Source organism: Pezoporus wallicus, unplaced genomic scaffold, assembly GCF_028554395.1.
Source record: "Pezoporus wallicus isolate ANWC-B61680 ecotype Strahan unplaced genomic scaffold, APGP_CSIRO_Pwel_v1 contig_5353, whole genome shotgun sequence".
Taxonomy (NCBI): domain Eukaryota; kingdom Metazoa; phylum Chordata; class Aves; order Psittaciformes; family Psittacidae; genus Pezoporus; species Pezoporus wallicus.
In genome coordinates, this window is record NW_026642422.1 from 41,342 (window position 1) to 63,851 (window position 22,510).

General features: G+C 39.7%; 1 protein-coding gene across 9 annotated transcripts in view; it reads right to left on the reverse strand.

Moving 5' to 3' along the window:
- KIF6 (kinesin family member 6) overlaps positions 1-22,510 on the reverse strand; it is a 149,535-nt gene that overhangs the window by 38,619 nt on the left and 88,406 nt on the right. For all 9 annotated transcript variants that reach the window (XR_008975014.1, XR_008975013.1, XR_008975012.1 and 6 more), the window contains exons 14-15: positions 22,324-22,426; positions 12,877-12,932 (exon numbers count right to left, since the gene is read on the reverse strand). Coding sequence is in view for 4 of the 9 variants with exons in the window: in XM_057429992.1 (XP_057285975.1) it covers positions 12,877-12,932; positions 22,324-22,426 (159 nt within the window). In the remaining 5 variants the exon portion in view is untranslated. The remainder of the gene's footprint in view (positions 1-12,876; positions 12,933-22,323; positions 22,427-22,510) is intronic.

Consider the following 22,510-nt stretch of genomic DNA (forward strand, 5'->3'; position numbering starts at 1 on the left):
CATTCCTGTAACTGGTCATTGTTTGGCCTGCATTTCCACAGCACCCTTTATCCCATGTTTTTTTTCTAATAGCCTTTTATACATTCTTGCTTTTACAGAAGAAAATGCTTTGATAGGGCTACAGGGCAAAATTGTAGAGAAAATTTATTTCTCTGGTGACAGCATTCTGGACCTCTGCATCAGCCTCATTGGCTGCATAGGCCTTAATTGTTGAGGTGTTCCCCCAGATCCCATTTATCCAAATGAGGGAAATGCTAGCATATACCACAGCTCCCATTCACTCAAAGGCACAGGACTACTTTCTCTAGAAAGTATAGTATGGGAAGGGGCTAGTGCAAATAAATTCCTAACAGTCCACATGGTTATCCTAGCTATTCCAGTACTGCCTAACAGCACTAAGGGCTCTGGACTGCAGTTCAACACCTCCTTGAAACTGGAACTCAGAACCTGGATGCTTTCTGAATTTAGAAACAAATCCACAGGCCTTAACTCTATTGTCCCAAGGTTGATTGTCACTACTCAGCTGTTTTCTGGTAAGTTGGACTTAATGGTACCCAGGCTGTTTTAGCCAAGCATGGATGTTTAGTAGGAAGCACACTCCAAGAGAATTCAGCAGAAGTACACAGTATTTCTGGATTCTCAGTGGGTAGGAGATAGGCAGCTCAGTCAGTAAAATAGTCCTTCTGTATGCACTAGAAAAGGCAGTTTGAAGGCAGTTTGTTGTATTTCAGGAATTAAAGCAAATAAGGCTGTTTTGGTGTGGTTTTTTCTTGGTTTTGGTTGCGTTTTTTTTGTTCTCCCTAGACAGCTTTCCTAAATTTAGGTGCTTAAATTTCAGTTAAGCTATATCTTAGATGCCAGAGTACTACTTAAGGTATTGTTCAAAGTTAACAAATGTTCTCTGTATCTATCTTCTTTTCATATGCTGGAAAAAAGACAGAAATGATGCACATCTGGAAACTGTTGTTTTGTTGTTCATCACATCTGTTTGTTCATGAATTAAATATTAAGTTGACCCAAAAAGCATGGCTGAAAAGCAATGCCAGAGGGATAAGGAATCATAATCTGTGAATTTAGTGCTCTTGATGCTCATATGACTAAATGCAGCTTATCTATTGTTTCTGAGAAATTAATGTGAAGAGGAAGAATAAGGAAAATGAAGTCAAATCAACAGCTTTGTATGCAGGTTCTATTTTTTTACTTTTAACGTCCGAATTTAAGAAGCTTAAAAAAATAAATATATAGAGTCTTAAAGCACAAATAGGCAAAGTCAAAGACAAGTTTTCTGGTAATAATACATTGGTCTCAGTTAATATTTTAAACAGAGAGTGAACATATCCATGTATAAGGTGGACATGGTTCTGTTCTGTTCTAATATTGCCTTCACAGCTTTGGTAGAAGTTTTGCAATTTCTATGAAACAATTTGATGATGTTTCATTTTGTGATACTTTTTATGGACAGGACTGCCCAAGAGAAAATTAAGCATAGAATTCCAGGCCTCACTATATCTTTCAGGTCCACATCTTAGAATTTTGCTTTTATGCAAGAAATTGTCTCAGAATGGAGCTCATATTGCTATGTGAATTCGGGACAGATGTGACACACTTCGACTGATGCTAAGACTCTGTCAGATATGACACAGTATTAAAAATCAAACAAATAAAATCACGGTGCTGTATCTGCTTACATATGTTACCATGTTTTGAGGGCATGTCAAGTTTTCAGGATGACAGAAACAAGGTCAGAGTGAGAATGGATGTACAACTTATTTTTTTAGTGCTCATTTACTTGTAGCATGTAAGCCTTTAAGAAATGGCTTTTTAAGTGTTAGACACATGTTAGCATCCGATAAAAATCTGAAATAGCTACCTGTAAAGATACAATATATATTTACTGTTGTGGGTAAGCCTAAGTCTTTTTCTTGAATTCTGATTCTAAATAAAATGGCATAATCATGTCATGTTCCCTCAGCCTTAACTAAAGTGCATGAGAACATCTTCAAAATACAGCTATTCTCTGTTGATTGCACTCCTTTTGCAATATTCACTACCAGCTGTGGTGACATCACTTGTTTTACATGATTCAGGAATTAGTTTGATTAGAAATAAGTAGCTATTATATTTTAGTACATGTAAGCATGTCTGCCTATACCACAACTCTGCATGAATGCTGTACAGATGTGTAAATGAACTGCAGGATCCTATGGAAAAAAATTCTATTTCTGTGCTCATGAAGGGGTTTTGTTCTTTAACAGTTCTAATCTGAATAAGCTAAGGTCTACTTCTCTAGAGCTTGAAGGTTTGATTCTTCACTCATAAAATCTTCTACCATCCAGTACTAAAGACAAACATGATAAAGGAAAGCATCTTATACAAAAGACTGTAGGATTTTAAAAAAGCCCTATAATGTAGCATTAACTATTACCTAGCATCTTTTCTTTAGAAGAACAAATTGAATAGACTGACTTAAAAACTCATTAGTCTAATAAAACAGCAAAATGCAGCATATAAATCCAGCAATGACTACCTTTTTTCACTCTGTAGACAGCCTACAAGCAGAAAATCTGTTACTGTGAGGTACTCTTCCAAGCTTATAGTCATGGCAGTTCATACCTTGATTTAATCCAATAAGCCTGGTCCATTTGCTTTTGTTACCTAGTGAAAACCTTAAGTAAAAAGTGTTTACTCAGTTTCTTCCTAAGCATAACTAGTTCCCCTGAAAATACTTCTTTTTCTGAAGAACAGAACATTGTTTGCAACAATTAGAAAATAAAAATGTTTCTTGCACATGTAGATTCCAACACAGATCCAAAGAAAACATTAACATCTTAGGCCTGGAGTGACTGTTCCACTAATAAGGTTCCTCTGTTTAAAGAATAGCACATCAGGGGAGCATAACTGAGTTGGTCAAATTAATTCATTCAGTTTGGTATTTTCTGAATAAGTCATTTGAAAAATGGTGTTTTCTCATTCTAATGACCCATTCAGCCTATGCACGGTCACCCAGCAGCATTGCCTATTGTTTGAAAGCAAATACAAACATATGCAAGCTACTCTGAAACAATGGACAATATTTAGCATTGGCATAAACATATGCATTGCTCCCAGAAGCCAAAAGACTTGTACCTTCCAAAATAAGTTTCCTGAGTGCTGCTGCAAAGATGATTTTGTATTACCGAAGATGGTATCCTCTTCTTATAGGGAGGAGTAGAAAAAGGAGAAAGGCTGCCAGAAAGCAGGGCTTTCTCTAGGGCTGCCTGGTTGTTTTGCCAGTTTCATCTTTAACAGAGCAAAATCCTACTCCAACTAAGGACTGACAGATGTAGCAGTAAGATCTTTCTTTCTGTCTTCTCTGAATTACCTAAGCATGACCTGTGATGGAGCAGTAGCTGAATAGACAGCTGTTACAGCTGCCATCAATCTAGGTGTACCCCACAAGTGAGGCAAGTGTTAGACCTATTGTGTTTCCATTTCCTACAGTAAGTATAGCAAAGATGGATTGTCTCTCCTGATTTCAGAAAAGCATAGTGATGCTTTACAGGCTATTATAATAGAATTTATATTCCTGTCTGGTTTTCCTCCTTGGTTGCACATCTCACTGTCAGGTTTCTGGAGCCTCTTATTCAGCTGAAATGCAGTATCGCGTTATTATTCATTGCCTAATCATAGGGTGTTAAGAATTACACTAAGAAAAGGTAACTACTCCAACACAATGTGAGCCCTGCTCACGTTGCCGTCACCTCAGAGGTTCTATGGAAAAATTCTCATGTAAATAAAAAATAGGATTTGTGGATTACAACCAAGGGAGTTAATTGATTACTCTGACACACCATGAACACCGAAGAAACAAAAAATTCATTAACATGAACTTCTCACTGAGTTGCTAGCAAGAAAGGAAAATATATTCCTGTCACTCTTCGCTTTCTATTACAAGCCAACTGGCTGCCCCTAGAACAAGAAAATAGGTCGTGGAAACTTTCATCACAGTCTGAGGCTGAGTCTGCCCCAAGATGGTGGCAACCAGTTACATTTCACAGCTATCTGTCAGGCCTGTGTGAGATGCCCAACATCTGTTCTGCATTACAGCACCTTGACAGACATCATATGAAAGATGCTGTGAGAGATCACAGCATTTTTGTATTGTGCTCTACAGATCCCTGGCTAAATTGAGCCACAGAAATCATGCCTGGAGTGAGCTGGACATTGGTAGAAAAAGAACCTTAACAGCATCGGGGGAAAGTAAGTTATATTTCATCATGAAAAGAAGAAAATAATTTAAAATGGAAGGAGTTATAACCAAGCAGAAAAATAAGATGTAGCAAAGCAAAGTAAATAACATTTCTAACAAAGGACAAACTGCAGTTGGTTAAGAAAATAAAATTTGCAGAAACTCAGCTGTTTTTCCATGTTTTCAGATCCATGTTTCCAAAATTCAAAATGTAACATCTAAAAACTAGATTACAAAACTGCAGTCACAATGGCACGATGATTAGATATTTATCCAAAACAAACACGCATAGGAACTGTTTTTTTTCAGCATTAGCTTGCAAAACAATTGGGCCAAGAAATTAAGGAGAAAGAATCTGAAGACTCTGTCAGCCATGCTAAATGGCTTCAGCTTTAACAGCTACTGCTATTTTTGGTAGACACATAAACATGCCTCCTTTATTACACAACTGCTTTGAAACTGACCTGCAGATCAGAAACAGACTGGGGCTTCTAGGCACTGGGCCACATCGAACAACAATCCAGCTGGGAAATTATATCTAGGGGACTGTTTGTCCCATGGCCTGTTTCTTCTGTTTTTCTCACAGATGGCTGCAGGTTTTGCAGAGCTAATGTGCTTTGTTTCGTTAGTCGTAACTGACACCTCTTACGGATAAACAGCATAGTTACACACCTGAGATTCAGCATAGCAGAAATACCACTTGTGTTCCTTTTTCTGACACAACTTCTTGTGTCCTGAGACCAAGACTGACCCTCTGCTAAGTAGCAGAGAACATCTGCAACATGTCAGCTTCCCAGGAGAGAGGAAATCAGTGGGGACTAAGTGTATCAAGGCTTTATTTTTATATATGTGTATCCCAGTGGGGGAACACAAGCAGCAAAGTAGCAGGCTTTTGGTTTTTTTCAGAAAGCTTCCAGTCTACACTGATGTGTGCTTGTCAAAGCTCCTGCTTCTGATAGTAAACTACTGCTTGTTCAAGATCACTGATTTGGCTGCTCATCTGGAATTTCCCAGGTACTGAGGAGTCCAGCTAGGGTAGCAGCTGCCAGGCAGCCAGAAATCCTGGACACATAATTCACTGTACATGCAGAATGCATACAGTGACACTGAGCAGGCTTAGTACGAGTCATATGGGCACACACAGTACGTTTGACACCAGCAGAATGCGTTGGATGGGTTGCACAGCATGTGTTGCATGAGTGCCCTGTTGGCACGTAGTCAGCGTATCCTGAGCATGTTAGATGCACTGCAACGCTCAATTTCTGTCTATGAGGGAAATCTGGGATCCTTAGTATTTTAATGCCAAGAATTGGTGAATATCTTAATGCTTGGTTCTCAGGGAGCTTTCCACATCAGGAATGGACTCTGATGAAAGAACAAGATAAATAGCAAAGAGCAAATTCTCTTGCTGCTCTTGCAAGTTGTGTCTTTCATGACACTGAAATCTATGCAATGTTTAAAAGCTGTATACAACACTTCCATAAAATGAAACGCTTGTGAAATAAGAAAAAGCACTTGAAAGACCACATCATACCTGTAGTAACATTTGTAAAGATCAAAAATGAGAAAACTTTTAAAGGCAACCACCTTTTCAACAGAGGACAGTCCTAAAGTGACAGGCTTGAGTGCACAACAATGGATTACTCTCAACATCAGAAGAAGGCTGAGCAGCCTCGGTGGTATAAAGCTTGGTGAAATCTTGAATGCAGTTCAAGGAGGCAGCTTCAAAGACCTCAAAGGTGGATTATAAAGCAATAAATTTCATTATATAAGTGATACTCTTTGTTTAAAACAATTACTATTATGTCTAATGCTTGTTGCCCTTTATCAACTAAAACAACCATAAAGCCAAATGTGGAAATATTTTCGGAATTTTCTTTTCAATCCTTACACAAGTAGAACTCAAAATGACCTCCGCTAGAGTTTTTCTTTAGTGAGGATTTCCAGATTTCAGGTTCCATGGGCTTTAAAAATCTCTGCTGAGAACAGAAATTCATGCTAAGCTACCTGAAGAATGAAATGTGAAATGATATATTCATTAAATCTGCATAAAGAATTCATTTATTTCTGAGTTGTTTGCATCTCATTTGAACCAGTTTAGTGTGTGGAATGTAACCTTTCCTCTCAGAGTTTCTCAATCCCTTTTTAAATCCAATCTTGCCATTTTTCTTCTGCACTAGTCACTTCCACTAAAATTCATTTCCAGTAAAATTCACTGAGGATATAAGATATATACACAGATATAAGTCCGTGTAAGTACTTGATACTTTCTGGAATTAAACTAGAACAGTGAATTATATTAATCAGCAGCTATGAAGTTTCAATGCTTTTTCCATAAAAGAATAAGTATGTCAGAATATTATACTGAAGAATGGAATGCATTTCAAAGCACAATAATTCCTCCCTTATTACAACCTCACTTCACTCACGGGTAAAACAATGTCCAGTAAGCTAATGTCTCTGGTTCAGAACACTTATTTTAACATAAAAATCAATAAATGATGCTACCAAATAGTATTGAGCTTTAAGAAAGCTACATGTTGATATTGATGAATTTTTTTTTCATATAGCAAATAATCTCAGAATTTTCATTTCATTTAGGTTCCACATAAGGCATGGAATTTTTCAACAGAGAAATTCTGCTTTTGCTAAGTACATGTACTTTTTCAGCCAAAGGTTTACAAATACTTTTTGCCCATGCATGACTTCCCTCAATTCTTTCAGTCCATATAATCATGGTCCCAACATCACCCTTGGTGTTCTAATTCTTAGCTGATTCTCCTTTTTCAAAGTAATTTATTGACTGCATGTGAACCTAAAACAGTATAGATGGGCAACTTAGCCAATAGAATGCTCTCAGACCACCTCTGCTTGGAAAACATCATCTTATTTAACTTCTTATCTACGCAAAAAAGGCTGCTTTCAGTTCCCTTCATAAAGTTGTGCAGGTATAAAGGAAAGCCTTGCACAAAATATTCTTACTTTGGAGTTTAAAAGTGGCTTATTTCCATGGGGAGGGAGAGTGACCATAACAGAATAATTTTTTAATGTATACATACATCAAGCCTTGGACATAGAGGAAAAGGTAATTATAAATTCAGGTTTTATATTATTTAGGTTGTGATTAGGTTTAACATCAACTTTGCATTCATAGAGATGACAGTGCAAAGTATAAGGCAGTGAATCAGACTCAGTATTATCCTTGAGTACTGTGATGTCTTGTCCTCACTCTAGTCATCACCATTTCAGTGTAGCACTCCATTAACTGTGATACATTAGGAAAATTATTTGAATAATTTGCAAGCAAATTAAATGAAGATTCTTTAATAATCTTGCTTTGAAATACTAGGACATGCCCTCACTAATGATTATAATTGGCTTTGGTATCCTATGATCTTGTGCACTAAAATCAAAGCTTGAAATGAGCAGAGCAGCGCAACATCTCGTCATTCTTGTGGGTATAGTGGCATCATCAACATCCACTCACCTCCCCCCTTTTCATTCCAAGAGTGTCTGTTTCCTCACACAGTTATACTTCCACATGAATTTGCCCATCCTCTCCCAGCTTCAATCATAATGTTAGCTGATTTCTGGAAAGAGTAAAACCAACAGCTGCTTCCATTTGGGCATTAAATACCATTTAGTATGTTTTCTTTGTCCTTTAGGAAAAAAACCTAAACTTAATAGTGGCATAAATACCTCAAAATAAACAGGCATTTATAGGGATGAAGTGGAAATCTTTACTAACCTTAAATGCATCTAACACACAGCACATTTTTTTATACAGGCAACTTCTTTAGCAACTACTTGCTGACTGAATATATCAGATTAATTTACACTGAAAACAGTATTATTAATTCCCCCAACCTTAACTTGTTGTGTGCTCAATTTAGTAGCAGTTGGGCCTTTTTGTTGTTATTTAATGCTTTGCAATTTGTTCAGGTGTAGGCTTATTCTCCTTACTGTCAGAATCCTTTCACACTGAATGTTCTTGGTAATGGTGTAAAACTAAATTGCTGGTAACAGCGTTCTGGAAATAAAATTCCCGCTAACCCTGATAAGGAGAGAAGTTTTGACTTCAGAGGTTTTGTCTTTGTTTCTCACAATCTAGCTCTATTTCAATTGGCAGCAAATTAAATTGATTTTCTCCAACTTGATTTTGTTTTGCCTGTGACGGTAATTGGCAATTGATCTCCCCATCCTTATCTCAACCCATGAGCTTTTTCTTTCCTTCTCCCCTTCTTCTGCTGAGGAACAGAAGAAAGCAGCTGGATAGGCGCCTGGCAGGCAGCTGAGGTCAACCAATCACAATGTGCTAGCCACAATTACTCAATTTATTGCAAGAAGAAATTCTATACATCACTATTCTGAAAACAAATCCTTGGCTTCAGTGTCAGATTTTCTTCCTTAAGTCTTCTTCAATTATACCGAAAGGATACAACATTCCTCTCAGAGACCCTAACTCTTTGGAAATGATAAAATACAGTAACACTTGCAGTGGCACAGAGAGTTTTTTCACAAGAAAATAACATTTTTCTTACCCAGTGAAATACACAGTGAAATACAGTTTTAATGATGGACTAAAAATGCAAAAATTTACTTGTATGTCAGTGCCAGTCCACTTTCTACTTCTATGCTGGCTACAGAATTCTCATTAGTTCCTTGACCTGAAAGTTATACTTTTCCAGTTTTACTGTCAGTTTTCTGTATTTGTTTTTTAAAGTCTAGTCCTTGGGTGCATTTTCCAGTCATATAGAAACAATTCTGAGCAGCCCAAACTCAAACCAACCCGGACATGTCTACATGTTTAAAATCCACGGTTTCCCTGCCTTTTGATGGTGTATTTATGCAGTATATTGACTTTCAGAAAGAAGTGCCCTTCAGTGCTTGCACCAGAGCCCTCTGCTCCTTTACTTGTGCCTATGTAGAGGTTTGTGTGGTAACACAGCAAACAGGATCACTAATATGACCTGGCTTAAAAACACATCTGTCTTCTTCATTTTTTTCAGTGTCAAAAAAAGACAATTTCATCCTACAATAAAATTCACCTTCTTATTTCTAGGACATCATTATTAAAAATAAACATAATGAAAAAACTAAGACATACCCATTATTTTCCATAAAAAGAATTTAAAAATCTCTGCATTCTCTGCAGTGTTATTAAACATAAAAGGAGACAGAATCCAGGAATATATGGTATAGCAGCAAAGAGGTATGTTAACCAAAATGTCTCATTTCTGATATTATAGTTACTCTACACTTAAACTCCAGCTTACATCATGACATTGTTTTTCTTAATCTTTTTATGCAAATAATAACATCAGCAAAATCCTACCATGAAAATCTTACTGCAAATTCCTTTGTCCAGCCCTAACTTCCTGATGTTTTTTAAATGCTAGTGTAATTGAGAAGTGGTTGGAATATTTTGTGTATATTTTTCACTGCAAAAGACTAACATTTCTGAAATCGTAACGGAAGGGTATTTATGACATGAAAGTTACAGCCAACTGTGATGTTACTATTGCAAAATATAATCAGACTCTGTGAAATGAGCTCTATGGCCTCTGTGGTGCATAGTTTTATACTATTAAGGGTAGCTTAGAAATAACAGAAAGTGATATTGATGGGATCTGTTCTTGATTGTGCACAAGAAGGCAGCCAGAAATGCTTAGGGAAACCAAAACAACAGTAAAACTGAATGAAAGATCTAGTTGCAGGCTGCAGATGACTCTCATTTCTCCAACCACATTTTCAGTAAAAATTTGGCAGGTTAGTAACCTTACTTAGCATCTTTAATGGTATTCTGAGTATGTGTGCTATGATAAGATAAACTTTAGTGAAAACTGAAAAATCATTTCAGGCTGCTAAACTATATAAACTAGTGTAATTGTATTGAATAAGCCAGAAAGCGTCATACTGGATGCAAAGACTTAATAACTGTTAGAGACGGGCTAACAGGTAGATTTATTAACAACTATGATCAAAAGAAGGTTAAATATGAGAATTTTCAATTTGAAAACACTTGTAACTGCTCTTTACACATCACACTAAACCCAAAATGTGTAATTTTGTGTAATTTTTTTTTTTTTTTTAGAACAATGGCAGCTTAAAAAAAAAGAAAAGCAGTTTTTCAGCATTCATGTGGCCTACATTTTCTTAAAGCAGCTTTTCAACATTCACGTGGACTACAAGCTATTACAATTTTCTATAAGAAGCATATAAGCATTGTCAAGTTCAGTGCCCTACTACTGATTTGTTATACACCTGCTTGTTTTGTTCAAGGATCAGTTTGGGTTTTTACGTTACATGCACATATGAATATGTGCTCAGATTTTTGCATTTTTCATGATCCCCAGATATACTTCACTTTTTCATTTCTAACACTGAAGAACTTAACTAAAAATTTTAAACCAGAAGCTTTTAATTGTAGCAAAACCCATACTCTACTGCACTATAACTATCATAACTTTTGTCCGAGTTACTGGGGCAAAATTCACAGCGATTCAGTGCAAACAAAGGACTTATTTTAGATTTTGCTGGGATCCATGGAAACAGCCTTGAGGGGCTACTCTACATTGCTTTGTTACATTATTTCTGAGAGCTGGCACAGTAGACTCCAGCAAATCTTAAGGGACACGCAAACCTTGTCACAGCATGACATTACAAATGGTACCTTCAGGACTGGCATGTGTGCCACCACTTCTTGTACGTTCTCCCACACCCTCCAAATGTCAATTCTCCCCCTAAGATATTTGCAACTTATAGTAGGTGTATGTAAGGCTTTGCTCTTCAAGTAGTACAGTCACAGCCCCAGGCACTGAGAAAGATGTGCTTGCGTATAGCTGCTTATTGCTGGTGTTCTCTGTGCCTGCTCCAAAATGGATTTTAACTTCAGCAAGGAAAGAAATTTGAGACTCAGTGTCGACTTTGGCTCTACCTCATTTAGACTTATCACAGATGGGTAAATCTAGGAGATAGTAAGGAAATCAGGACAATGTGGACTTCAAGATGGCAGCAGAGTAAAAGAAGTTATATCCTGATATGATGGCTCATGCTCACCTGTGCAGAGAGCTGTCCAAAAGCTGCGAGCATTATTCACCTTGGAGATGCTTCCTGTCACTTGCCATTGTTCTCCACAGTAGGTTTAAACTGCTTTTCCAAGTTTACCAGGGGAAAAAGCCTACTTAGCAGGATTTAAGTGAGCTCACATGGAATCTGGAGAGACCCATAGCTGCAAGGAGAATACTGAAATTCTTCCAGCATGGGCCAACCTGCGCAGATCCATGTGCAAGTTCTGTACTGACATTTATGTTCTGACCAATCTGAAGGAGACAAATGAGCCAACTGAGAGAAGTCAATTTTGATTCAAGTGTCATGTCTTAACAGAAATAACCCAGTGTTCAGAACACTGCTGCAGAAAGGCTCAGAACCTAATGTCTCTGGTTCTGGATCCCTTCCAAACATTCTTTGTGCTGTGGTTTAAAAACACTGTGCCAACATGTCTGAGGGTTTCCGCGTAGCTGACATAACTTTAAATATAGTGTATAATATCTCCAAGCAACTTGTGGTGTACCCAAAGGTGCCTGGGAGGGGAATCTGGCAGTAGCTACCATTCATAACCACAGAGAATATAATCATGGCTATGGTGAAAGTACAGGGCATTTGTCAGGAGTGCCATGAGACTTTTGTCCTTTTCAGAAGTCAGCTCATGCTATAAAACAAGAACTGATGAAAATGAGTTCATTGTCCATGCTGGTGCCACACAAAGAGGAAGAAGAGAGAAAATAAAGCAAGGTCTAGACCACTGGACCAGGATGCCAGATTAACTTTGAATCTAGTACCTTGCAGCCTGTATCTGGAAGCTTGAAGAGACTTGGTTCACCTGAATGTGTGCATACAGGAGGATCTGATCTCCATGGACTTCAGCAATAGAAAACAAAACTGCATTTCACATCTGATAGAGAACCTGTATAGCCAATTTCTAGGAAAGAAGCTACAGGCTTCGAATCAACAGAATTCAAGAAATCCATGAGGAATATATAAAATGCTGCTAGAAAGATCAGATAAGACCTAGCTTGGGGTTGCATGTATATATAGGAGATTTTTGGCTCTGAACAATCTGAAACTGGAAAGCAAGCATGTGCTGTTTGGGCATTAAAGCAAAAAATGAAAAAAAAACCAGCAAGCTAAGGCACTCAGATTTTTTCTAATTAATACATGCAAAGAAAGTACAGAGAAGCAATTCAATAATTCAACAATGAAATCTTCTTTATCAGAAGCTATATAAATTTATAGATAAATACAATCCTTAATCCCTAGATATCACAATTTAAAATTATGTTTTTGAATCCTTTTTTTCCCAAAATAAAATTCAGAAAACCCAGTATTAATAGCTTAACTTCTCTTTTTGATAGATTTCAGAGATCCTGTCAAGTAAACAAGGGAGCTAATTTTCACATTATGGTATTTAAAACAATCAAAACTGGTACATAAAATGATTACTGCTACCATCAGCTAACAATTTAGCTTATTAGAAACCTTAGTAATAGATTGACTCTTTTCTCTTAGAAACTATAATCTCTTCCCATATCCTCTGGATGTCATGATTTCATCAGCTACAAGGTAAACTGAAGTTAAAATGTACTCACTTATTTTATTTCTTACTTCATTCAATTTTTCTCCAAGGCATTTAGCTTCAGCAAACCTGTCAATGCAAGCATAATGATACAGAATCGCTCTAAAGAACAACGAGTCAAACTGGTTGCTCACTATAAAATACAGAATTACTCAGGAGTACTTTTTGATTTGTAAGTAGAAATAAATGCAAAAAAAAAAATCCATCAGAAAAGGTTGTTTGGTCTAAAATAAAGTATTTCTGAAAGAAACCATCCAACAAATAGGTATACTAGATAGACAAAACAAACTTATTTGAGTTTTTAAGTTTTAAAAATTATCTTATTTCAATTCTAACAAATGGATTCTCTTAAATATTCACATTACACTAAAATATTAATTTTTATATGCCACATTGCTTGCAATGTGTTAACGTACAGCTATATAAAAGTAAAACAAAAATAAAGCCAAGCCAAGTTAAAACAAAACTTTTGAAAGTATTAGAACTTCTGCTTACCAAGAGTTTTTAAATTTCAGCCTGTAACTTGCATATTGCTGATGATCACTGTTTGTGCTGCGTGACAATGTGCGTCTCAGTCATTAAGAAACTTCTCAAACAGAAATATACAAAAGTGTGACAAAACTACATTATTCTGTTTTTCTATAGATAGTCCTTATCTGTCTATGACATGAAATTAACTCAGACAGAGACCCCGTCCCAAAGCGTGGCTGTTCAGGTCTCTGGATGCAGGGAGTGCCAGAGCCTGCTGCTGCCGGGGGAGGGAGGACAGCATTACACCTGCGTGAGGTGTGAGCAGGTAGAAGATCTGCTTAGCCTGGTGGCAAGACTTAAGGAGGAGGTTGAGATGCTGAGGATCATCAGGGAGTGTGAAAGGGAGATCAACTGGTGGAGTAACTCCCTGGTGTGCCAGTCGGAACGGTTCCAGGGAGATACCCCCCAAAAGGGGAAGGACCCCCTGCCTTCTCACACAGAGGGGGATGGCCCGAGACAGCCCCTGCCCTGTAACTGTTGCGCAGAGGTAGGGGACCAAAAAGACGACGAGGGTTGGAAGCGAGTTCCAGTTCAGCATCATGGGAAACCCTCCCCCCTGCCTGCCCTGCTTCCCCAGGTGTCCCTCCGTAATAGGTTCGAGGCCCTGGATCTTGAAGGAGAGGTAGGTGAGAATGTGGTGCAAGGCCAGCCCACAAGGCCACATAGGAAAAGGGGGTTGACTTTGCACCTCAAGACTGCCTCTGATAAGAAAGAAAGAAGGGTCATTGTAGTAGGGGATTCCCTTCTGAGAGGAACAGAGGGCCCGATATGCAGAGTTGACCCTTATCATAGCAAGTGTGTAGTCTGCCTGGAGCCCGGATCAGGGATATCACCAGGGCGCTCCCCAGCCTGGTGCACCCGACAGACTACTACCCGCTGCTGGTCTTCCAGACAGGTGGGGAGGAAGCTGCTTCCCGCAGTCTGAGGGGGATGAAGAAAGACTACAGGGCCTTGGGGCGGATGGTGAAAGAGTCTGGGGCTCAAGTGATCTTCTCCTCACTCCTTCCATCTTCCACTGATGATGTGGGAAGGAATGGGAAGATTCAGTTCATAAACAATTGGCTTTGAGACTGGTGCTACAGGCAAGGCTTTGGATTCTTTGATAACAGCTGGTTTTATAGGGCACCAGTCTGGACAATGACAAGTGAGAAAGGTTTGTCTCACAGAGGCAAAAGGATGCTGGGGCACGAATTAGCAGGGCTCATTTGGAGAGCTTTAAACTAGATTCGAAGGGGGATGGGGTTGTAGCTGGGCTTGCCCCAGTGGGGCAGCGCTCCAGAATTAATGAAGACTGGGAGGCCTCCTATAATCCTAGGGTGAAATCGGTGTGCTCAGCTCGCTCCCTGGAATGTCTGTACACCAATGCGCTCAGCATGGGAAATAATCAGGAGGAGTTGGAAACCTGCGTTAAGTCAGGAGATTATGATCTGGTGGCAATTACAGAGACGTGGTGGGACAGCTCACATGACTGGAATATGGTCATGGAGGGCTATGTCCTTTTCAGGAAAGACAGGCCAGCCAGGTGGGGTGGTGGGGTTGCTCTTTATGTGCGGGAGGAACTACAATGCACTGACTTCTGTCCAGGGACAGATGACGAGCGAGTTGAGAGTCTGTGGGTGAGAATTAAGGGGCAGGCTGGCAGGGGCGATACTGTTGTAGGTGTCTGTTACAGATCACCAGATCAGGGTGAGGAAGTTGACGAGGCCTTCTACAGGCAGCTGAGAGCGGCCTCACAGTCACAGGCCGTGGTCGTCGTGGGGGATTTTAACTTCCCTGATGTTTGCTGGAAGGACCACTCGGCAACCCAGCCACAGTCCAGGAGGTTCCTCCAGTGTATGGATGATAACTTCCTCCTGCAAATGGTGGATGAGCCAACCAGGAGAGGAGCGCTGCTGGATCTCATCCTCACTAACAAGGAGGATCTGGTCAAAGCAGTAAGGGTTGAGGGCTGCCTTGGTTGCAGCGACCACGAGATGGTGGAGTTCAGGATCTTGTGTGGTAGGACTAGTAGAATAGCAGGTAGAATTGCAACCCTGGACTTTAGCAGGGCAAACTTTGGCCTTTTCAAGCAATTGCTAGGGGAAATCTCATGGGCAAGGCTGCTTGAAGGTAAAGGGGCCCAAGATAGTTGGTTGACATTCAAGGATTGCTTTTTCCGAGCTCAAGATAGGAGCATCCCGATATGTAGGAAGTCAAGGAAGAGGGCCAGGAGACCTGCGTGGCTAAATAGGGAATTGCTGGGTATGCTCAAGTGGAAGAGGAGAGTTTACAGGTCATGGAAGGAGGGGCTGGCCACTTGGGAGGAATATAAGGCTGCTGCTAGAGGATGCAGGAAGGCAGCTAGGATGACTAAGGCCTCCTTAGAATTAAACCTGGCGAGAAGGGTCAAGGACAGCAAAAAGAGCTTTTTCAAATACATGGCAGACAAAACTAACACCAGGGGCAATGTAGGCCCACTGATGAACGGGATGGGTGCCCTGGTGACAGAAGATACAGAGATGGCAGAGTTACTGAATGCCTTCTTTGTCTCTGTCTACTCTGCTGCAGGCAGTCCTGAAGAGCCCTGTACCCCTGAGACCTCAGATGAAGTCAGGTCGACGGAGCGGTTTGCCTTAGTCGATGAGGAATGGGTTAGAGACCAGTTGAGCAATCTGGACATCCATAAATCCATGGGTCCAGATGGGATGCACCCGCGGGTGCTGAGGGAACTGGCGGAAGTCATTGCTAGACCACTCTCCATCATCTTTACCAAGTCTTGGGAAACGGGAGAGGTGCCTGAGGACTGGAGGAAAGCAAATGTCACTCCGGTCTTCAAAAAGGGCAAGAAGGAGGACCGGGGTAACTATAGACCGGTCAGCCTCACCTCCATCCCTGGGAAAGTGATGGAACACCTTATCCTTGGTGCCATCTTAAGGCATATCAAGGATAAGAGGGTTATGAGGGGCAGTCAACATGGCTTCACCAGGGGGAAATCATGTTTGACCAATCTCTTAGCCTTTTATGAGGAAATAACACGGTGGACGGATGATGGCAGAGCGGTCGATGTGGTCTACCTTGACTTCAGCAAAGCATTTGACACAGTCTCCCACAGCATCCTCACGGCTAAATTGAGGAAGTGTGGACTGGATGATCAGGTAGTAGGTGGACTGCGAACTGGCTGAAGGAGAGAAGCCAGAGAGTTGTAGTCTATGGGGCTGGGTCTAGTTGGAGGCCTGTAACTAGTGGAGTGCCTCAAGGGTCAGTACTGGGACCAGTATTATTTAATATATTCATCAACGATTTAGATGAGGGAATTGAGTGTACTATCAGCAAGTTTGCTGATGACACTAAGCTGGGAGGAGTGGCTGACATGCCAGAAGGCTGTGCTGCCATCCAGCGAGACCTGGACAGGCTGGAGAGTTGGGCAGGGAATAACTTGATGAACTATAACAAGGGAAAGTGTAGAGTCCTGCATCTGGGCAGGAACAACCCCAGGTTCCAGTATAGGTTGGGAAATGACCTGTTAGAGAGCAGTGTAGGGGAGAGGGACCTGGGGGTCCTAGTGGACGACAGGATGACCATGAGCCAACACTGCCCTTGTGGCCAAGAAGGCCAATGGCATCCTGGGGTGTATTAGAAGGGCGGTGGTTAGTAGGTCGAGAGAGGTCCTCCTTCCCCTCTACTCTGCCCTGGTGAGACCCCATCTGGAATATTGTGTCCAGTTCTGGGCCCCTCAGTTCAAGAGGGACAGGGACCTGCTGGAGAGAGTCCAGCGCAGGGCAACGAAGATGATTAAGGGAGTGGAGCATCTCCCTTATGAGGAAAGACTGAGGGAGCTGGGTCTCTGTAGTTTGGAGAAGAGGAGACTGAGGGGTGACCTTATAAGTGTCTATAAATATATAAAAGGGGAGTGTCACGAGGATGGAGCCAGGCTCTACTCAGTGGCAAACAATGATAGGACAAGGGGTAATGGGTACAAACTGGAACACAAGAGGTTCCACTTAAACTTGAGAAGAAACTTCTTCTCAGTGAGGGTGACGGAACACTGGAACAGGCTGCCCAGGGAGGTTGTGGAGTCTCCTTCTCTGGAGACATTCAAAACCCACCTGGACACATTCCTGTGTAACATTATCTAGGTGTTCCTGCTCCGGCAGGGGGATTGGACTAGATGATCTTTCGAGGTCCCTTCCAATCTCTAGCATACTGTGATACTGTGAAACTGCTGAATTTTGAGGCAGAGCTGTAATACTTGGTTGTTAAGCAAACCTTCATCTGATCTGGAAGAGTCTTATTCTAGCCAAAATAACTGAGGAAATAAAAACCTGTATTTCTGCCTTACTCAAATTATGACAAAACACAGTATAGAAATACAACTTTTCCCTGGAGAGATGGAGTTTGGAAAGGTGGCACTTCTCAGTTTGTCCATTTTCCTGTAAAACTGGAACAAGCTAGAATTTCAAGTGCCCATATTTGCATCTGCTCATGAACATTTGCTTTAAAGGCTGAATTCGACATGGCTAAATGGCTGAAGCTAAAGGGTTCCTCAGTACTTACGTTTCTCACATAAAGGCAGAAGCCTCTGAAGCATCTGTGAGACTTTTAAGCAAGTCTTTTTCACTGGTGTTAACTTAGAGCACCCAAGTAGGCCTTGACGACTGTGTAAAGATCAAAGGGAAACAGCCCAAAGCATCTCTCTCTTTCTTTCTTTCAGCTCCCATGAACCAAATACTACGTTCATCAATTACTTAGTAATTCCTGAGGCAGATCTGCTGCTGACTATTGACTATGATTTGTGTTTGCAGAGATATTTAACTAGACAAGTTGAAGCCAGCTACCTATCCAGCCCTTATTCATAGATTACTGCTAAAAGTTGAACTGGCCATGCATCTGTTTGTCAAATATCATGGTTTATAAACTAGCACAATAAAAGAAACTAAAATTTGGCATTAATTTATGACAGCCCAACAAATTTCATCTGTGACTATGAATCACAAACAAAATAAACCAGATAAACACTTAAGATTTGATACTAATATTGAAAGAGAAAAAACTATTTCTGACACTCTAATAAAAAGGTGATATTATCTAGCATAAAGGTGATATTGCTACAAATAGTGATGACTGAGCAATTATACTGTTATCTGAAAAGAGTTCATGTGTATTACCTACAAGATAAATATTCCATGATGAAACCCCAGAATGAATTTAGCCACTAATGTGGTGGTTTTGCAAAGATTTCATTCTGAATGGAAATGCAAGTAATTAGAAAAAAATATTTTGAAAAAAAATCTCTAACATATACTATAAACCAAGACTAACTCAGAGGCTGAGAGACCGCAGACATGTAGTGAAGTAGATGAATATTCACTCAGTTTTAATTATTAGTAATCATAACTAGTGACCTGAGACTCATCCTTTCTATGAAACTCATCCATAGGTCCTCAAAAAAATAAGTTAGCTGCTAGCCAGCTGAATCACAGAAAGCAAGGAAAGAAGAAACTGAAAGAAATCAATGGAGAACAACAAAAAGGAAACTAAATTTACATCAGATCTGTAAGTTCAGTAGCATTTTACTACTGGAAATACGGACTAGGATGGGATTTAAAAGCTTCATGAAGTGTGCAATATTAGATCAGAGTGGCTCAGCTGGGAAGATTTCTTGGTAGATTTCAACCAGAAAATGAGATGCATTTTTCTCCTCAAACAAATAATGCTAAGAGAGCACAACTGAGCTGAGAAACAGGATATGATTAAGTTCTCTGGAAGTCAAGTACAGGAAGTCCAAATCACAGAAATCTGATTCTGTCTGAGCATAAATAATTTTTTTTATTTTTTTTAAGGAGGTCAGCAGTTTTTAATGTACAGAAGAAAAATGAAACAGACTTGCTATGTATTAACTGAAAACTCAGCTGTAGATCACCTTACAAAGACACTTCTCATAGGCAACTGTCCTAATGGCATAACTTGAATCTACTGTCTTTCACTCAAACATTAAGTCAGTAAATGAGCTTCAGAGAGAAACTATCCTTAACTATATAAGCTTCTCCACTTTTGAAAGCGAGAGATGGTACCAGAGAGAAACTATCCTTAACTATATAAGCTTCTCCACTTTTGAAAGCGAGAGATGGTACTAAGTTACAGTACTGAGGTATTGCCCCTATAAAGAGCTCTGAAGTAGCAGGTGAAAAGTTCAATGTCAAAACCAGTATTTCTCTTAGATATGTTTTTTAAAATAAGACAAATGCATTTCAGTATTTGATTCAATTAACCCATTATACATAGGCAGTTACAGGAAAAAAAGTATACTGCATATAGATGACTATGTATATTCACATCTATATGAATAATGTCACAGCCCAAGCAAGTCTGGATGTTGAAGAGGCTCACTGGCAGTTCAGTATATAATAAGAATGATATAATGCATACTAGAAGTCTTACAGAGATGAGCTGGGGCTCCTGAGGTATTAGGAGCCAAGAGGGAAGCACCAGTGTACCTCAAAGGAATTAAGGGTCACCAGCAGGTTGAAGGAGGAGATTCTGTCCCTCTACTCTAGTTTCACGAGACCCCAGCTGAAGCACTGCTTTCAGCTCTGAGGCCCACAACATAAGAAGGATGTGGACCTGCTGGAGCAAGCCCAGAGCAGAGGCATGAAGATGATGAGAGGGCTGGATCGCCTTTCCTTTGAAGACAGGCTGAGAGAGTCAGGGTTGTTCAGCCTGGAGAAGAGATAGCTCCAGGGAGATCTTATTGTGGCCTTTCAGTATTTAAAGAGGGCTTGTAAGAAAGATGAGAACAAACTTTTTGGCAGGGCCTGTTGTGATAGGACAAGAGGCAATGGTTTTAAACTAAAAGAGAGGAGATTCAGATCAGATACAATGAAATTTTTTACAATGAGGGTGGTGAAAGAGTGGAACAGGTTGCTCAGAGAGGTAAATGACCCAGTTCTTGCAAATATTCAAGGCCAGGTTGGACAGGGCTCTGAGAAACCTGATCTAGTGGAAGGTGTCCCTTCTCATAGCAAGGGGGTTGGACTAGATGACTTTTAAAGGTCCCTTTCAACTCAACTCTTCTATGATCTTATGATAAATAGCAAGCCAAGAAAATCTACCCAAAATACCCAAAGGAAAAAATAAGACAGCTAAAAATAAGCAATTTGTGAACCAAAAACTGTTTGTGGTATGACAGAAGTGGTTATGCAACTATAAACAAAATTATTAACATAAGAGGCCTACATATAAAGGAACGTTATGGTAACCTTTAAACATGTGGTGTCCACACACTTCTTCCTGTGCAATTTGAACACTGGCTGGGTAACAGAGCTTTTGTGTAACTGGTAGTTCAGAGGCTGCATTCCAAATTACAGACTGGACTTGATATAAATCCATTCTAATGAACTCAGTAAACTTGGACATATAGGCATCTTTGCTAAAAATGACTGTAAATAGCAGAGGAAAGCTGTATTCCACCAGGGTATCAACATTCATGTTAGCACTGATTTCAGCAACCAGCTGATGTATTTTACAGAGGGGTTACCCAAGGCATTAGCCTGAATCTCTTTGTTCTTTAGAGAAAGCAAATCTGGCATGACACTTTGTGTGTTCTGCCCATCTGTATTACATGTTCTGAAACCAGAAGGAAATACTGGTTTGCTTCATAGTAATAACAGACAGACAAAATATGGAAGAATTGTGATTAACTAGAGGATATGCAGGACATGGCTCAGAACTGTATTGCTCCCATTATCATGCTGTGACCATGAAGTGTTCTGCTCCATAGACAGCAATGCCAGAAAAGACTGCAGTGCAATCATTTATTCAGTGATGATCATCTGACCTATTGATCAGAAGAAAGGCATTACTAAACATTCAATTTATTTGGATAAATTCTTACCCACATCCAATAAGTTCACAATTGGTGTCCCTATGGCTATGTTAAAGACCCAGTTAGACAGTTAACCGGTTCAGAAAAGTGAGATGTAGCAAGATCTTGAGTAAGTCGCAAAGATGTGGAGATCATTTCTTGCCTCAATTTTATTGAAGTAAATAAGCATAAAACTCAGCGACCTTGAAAGTAATGTATTTTGTGCCCATTAAGTAGGAAAACTGTGTTAAGAAAGCAAAAGAAAGTAGTAGAAACTTGGAGAAAAACCCAGGACAGAAAAACAAAAAAAGAAAACAAGGAATCTAAAAAAAACCCCAACCATTAGGGTAAATTTTAGTTACAAGTGTAGATTGAGAGATCTGCTTTTGGCATCTCCACTCTCACAACCTTGTATTTCTCATGCAGTACAAGGATAGTTAACACTAGAAAAACTGACACCAAAAGAGTTATTCAATCAACATGGAGAAGTGTTGGTGGTTTAATTTCTGAGATGTTTAAAGTCCACTTCATGGAAATTTATGTTTTCAATGTTTTGCCATTTTCATAATCTCATCTGGAAGATTCTGAAGTGTTTGCTCACTATTTATAATAAATGTGGAGGTGGAAGGTATTATTTCTGGTTTTGAGCACAAAACTAACAGAGAGAAGCTGAAATCACTTGGCAAACAAGTTAGGAACAACAGACAAAAGCATATGTTAAACATCTTGTAGCTTACAGTCCAACTCAGTGCTGAAGCCAGTAAAGCATTTTTGACAATGGAAAGTGCAGTAATTGATTCAGTCACATGGATCTTACTTCCTTTAGATAATTCATGATCATGAATGCCATTACCACATTGCTTCAACATGGTTATGAAGATAAGATGAATAAAACCAGAGGAAACAGGCACTAAGATTCCTTACGCCACTTTCGCATTCTATTCAGACTTTTTATTCTGCCACCACTCAGTACCAAGTTATCAATAGAAGCGTGGAATAGCTGGTGTAAAAATACTCATGCATTCCTACCCAGACTTATACCATACTCTCAGATGTTTGCCTCTAGCAGTATCTTGCTGTAACACTCACCTCTGTTTTAGAAGCTGTTTGTTGTCCTCAGTGGTTACACTGTCAGCATGGTCCCGCTTGAAAACTTCAAAAGCTTCCTGACATCCAAGTGACATATTTTCTCCTGCCTCAGGAAAACAAAAAGGAACTACTTCAGAACCATCAAAAGACAGACAATTTTCATTTATTTAACTCCTGTTTAGACAAA